This window comes from Platalea leucorodia (assembly GCF_965183815.1).
Source record: "Platalea leucorodia genome assembly, chromosome: 2".
Lineage (NCBI taxonomy): Eukaryota > Metazoa > Chordata > Aves > Pelecaniformes > Threskiornithidae > Platalea > Platalea leucorodia.
In genome coordinates this window covers 131,257,021-131,260,470 of record NC_138824.1, presented here as the reverse complement: position 1 = coordinate 131,260,470, position 3,450 = coordinate 131,257,021, and the positions used below count along the sequence as shown (strand labels likewise).

At 61.7% G+C, this 3,450-nt stretch overlaps 1 protein-coding gene across 1 annotated transcript; it reads left to right on the top strand.

Annotated features, from left to right (window-relative positions):
• Positions 1 to 945: 945 nt before the first annotated feature.
• Positions 946 to 3,025, top strand: LOC309599604 (C-type natriuretic peptide 2-like; the record flags this gene model as incomplete). Its single annotated transcript, XM_082331162.1, has 3 exons — positions 946 to 1,044; positions 2,486 to 2,776; positions 2,994 to 3,025. The coding sequence occupies 2 exons, from the start codon at positions 946 to 948 to the stop codon at positions 2,756 to 2,758; spliced, it is 372 nt and encodes a 123-aa protein (XP_082187288.1). The 3' UTR covers positions 2,759 to 2,776; positions 2,994 to 3,025.
• Positions 3,026 to 3,450: the final 425 nt, after the last annotated feature.

Below are 3,450 nucleotides of genomic sequence, written 5' to 3'. Positions count from 1 at the left end.
GCCCAGGCTGACTTCTGCACCCTGGTCTCCAAACAGTGACCTCATTGCCTTGTTCAACTGGTGAGAAACTACAGTAAAATGGGAGAGGTAAACAAAGCGGGGGGAACTAACGGGCGGAAGATTTAGGAGGGAGGAATCTGCTCCTCGCCATCCCGCTTCCATTGTGCGCCTGAGCTTGAGAAAGTGCAAGCTGAGCCTCGATGAGCTCTTTTCTCTGCTGGTTCCTCTGGAAACTCAGCCCGGCCCTCCAGATGGTGTACGTTGAGTGACTCAGGACAACCAGCCTGCAAGTTATATGCCCGCTAGTACTAGACCCACGCTCCCGTCGCCGCTACAAATCTCATAGAGTTAGCGCTGGAATTCGCACCCCTTCTGCAGCAAGAGCTCTTCATTCCCAGGCCAACCAGCTCACCAAGATATAAATATTAAAAACGAGAGCCTGTATTGTCACAGAGCTGAATTCGTGTCAGCTCTGTGCAGCCAGCAGCGTGACTACCGCAAGTTGATGCTCACGCCGATCAGAGAAATAGCATTAATGGCACTCTGCCTACGAGGAGTATGCTCAATATCGCTATACAACGCAGCCTTCGAGATCCTCCTTCGGGACGTGTTTCAAAGCGTCACCCCGCTCCTGACCCTGACGGGTACCTCCAGGCCCCGGCCAGCAGCAGCTCAACTCACATTTGTCTTCCCAGACACTCAGTCAACACCTTTGTGTCCTTTTTCTTTAGAGGAAGGGGTCTTGCTGAGCTCACTCTGAAATATATCACCCTGGACAAAAGGGCTGAAAGGTTAAGGAGCTCTGGGGGGTAGCGCAGCAGAGAGCTGGGGGCCAGGCGCCTGCCAGAACCAAAGCTATAAAGGCAAAGAGGGGCTAGGGACGGCATCCGACGCAGATGCTGCAGGTCCTGCCTCGCCTCCCGCAAGCCCTGGGATAAGAAGAAGATGCTGGGGCTCCAGTCGTGGCCTCGCTCGCTTTTCCTCCTCTTAGTTCTGCTCTCTGCCAGCGTTCAGACTGTGTCCTTACCAGGACAGAGGCTACAGGTAGGAGGGACTGGGAGAGAGCCGAGGGGGCTTTCAGGAGTAGCAAGGGCAATTTGGGGAGGTCGTGTCTGAACCTGGAATAAGTGGGGAGCCCAAATTCCAGCTACCGGAGGCTGCTGTCTGTTCTCACCGCTCCTTCGGTCCCACAGCCTCAGCTCCAGGGTGAATCTTTACAACCCAGCTCCGACGGAGCACCAGCGCTACAAGGCAGCAGACAGACAGCAGCTTTTTAGCGCGCTCTCCCGCCCGGGGCAGGCTCCTGCGGCACTCCCCACGTCGCCTGCAGTGGCTTTTAACAGTAGAGAGGCTGGTCCCGTCCAGCTCTGCCCTGCGTCAGCAGCCACCAGAAATTACGGTCGTGCCCCTCGTTGTGTTCGGCGTCCCGGTTCTGACGTTTCAGAGGGAAGGCTCATCCTGTTCGGTCAGGATTTTCACTCCGAAGCTCAGTACTACCCCCCAGTAGCCCATCCTTAAGGCCAACAGTCCCCGTCAGGATGCCACCTAAGGGCTTCTTCACTCGAGTAAATCTTTTACCCTCAGCAATTACAGCAATAATATTTTGGCTTTCAAATCTATCCAGCTCCCTCTTACCCAAACCCTAACCTTGGCCCCAGCACCTTGCCTTCACGGAAGCTACAGGGAAGTAGTCAGGACGTGAACGTGAATCACAAGACCGATCCTGCTATGACTCACCGCTTTCGCTCCTCGCTGAAGATGCCCGTGTCCGCTTCAATTAACTCGCTACCGAAAAGAGCTGCACAAAGGCATCTTCAGCCTTAGCTCAGCACCCACGTGAGGGACAAGACGTGGAATGGCTCCCGCAGGCTGCTTCCCTGGGCAGCCGTGCCATGCCTCCACCGTGCCCAAGGCACCTCCCAGCCCTTGGCTGCGATCGGTCGATCGGCAGGTGCCTGCTGCAGGGGTAACCTAGAGGATTCCCAGCGGATGGGGAGCCCCCCTGCCTCATACCTGCTCTGCTCCTGCCTCCCCCTCACCCTTAGCAGCAGGTATTTGGGGCTCCCTCCTCCCCACCAGCACTCTGGAAAAAAAGCAATGCCGCGCAGCAGCCTGAGCGCACGGAGGTGCTCAGCATCAGCAAAAGGAGCAAGGGCTGAAGCCTCAGTCACCTTCCAAGTACCGGGGGGGGGGGACCCAGTTTGACAAGAGCAGGGCAATCCGCGCTCAGGCGGAGGCTCACGGCGGCTGCCTGCTTGCTCTTTTGGACAGCAGAAGCACTTCAGGCTGCAGGAGCTGCTGGTCCAGCCCTTCCCTGCGTCTGGATGCGATGCCACGGGCGCGGTGCCGGTGTGCAGGCACCGTTTTGTGTCCCGCCCGAGCCCTAGGGAAGGTGTGGGCAGGGGGGAACAAGGGGGTGCAAGGCTTTCCACCAGAAGCCCAGGCAACCCTGCCCTCACCCCCCTCGCCTCTCTGTTTATCCCAGATGCTCCTTTCCCAGTTGCTGCCCCTGGAGCCCGAGTCCACGCTGGCCGAAGAGGACACGAAGGAGGGGTCCAGCTTTGGCCCTCAGTCGCTCTCCTCCACCCTCCCCTTCCTCCCGTCTGGGGCCAGAGCTGCCCGTCCCTCTCTTTGGCGCAAGACCCTCGCCACTCGCAAGTGGGCACTGCCTGGAGATTGGGCCTGGAAGGCCGTGCCCAGGGGCTGCTTTGGGCTGAAACTGGACCGGATCGGGACCTTCAGTGGTTTGGGGTGTTAGCCTTGGAGGGGCTCCGAGGTGAGAGGGCCGGCGGTGAGGGCTCCAACAAGCAGGCCGGGGAGAAGTAAAGGGAGACGTGAGAGCGTGGATGGTGGGGAGGACCGGGAGCGAGGGGACGGGGGCAGCGGGGCAGGCTGTGGGGCCACCGCCTGCCTGCAGCCGGGGCGAAGGCTGGGGCGCGGGAGCAGGCAGGCTGCACGCCGCTGGGCGGCTCACCAGCCCCGCTTCTCCACAGCCGGAGGAGACACAGGCGCCCGCGGCACCGGCTCGGGAACCAGCACGGCACGCCGGCGGCCGAAACCGTGAAGCCCCTGCCCCGAAGGAGAGCGGCGGTGGCGAGGAAGCGGCATGGCGGTACGAGGAGGAGCTGCCCGGCTCCGCGGCTGCCCTTTGGCCGCAGGACCCCTGCTCCGCCGGCAGCCCCCTCCCTCCTCTCCGCGCTTGAGGACTCGCTTGCTAATTAAACAGAGCTGTGCTAATCGCCGCATCCGAGCTCGGCGTCGGCGCATCCACGAGAGGCCGTGGCTGACCCCAGGCCGGGGGGGGCTGGCGGCGGGGGCAGGCTGGCAAATGGCGGCAGAGCCCGCCGCCCCCCGGCCCCCACGCGCGGGGCCATGTTGGGCGCGCGCCGCCATTCCGGGTGGGCCGGGCGGCACGCGCGGTTGCAGCGCGGTGCTGCCGGGGCTGCGGCG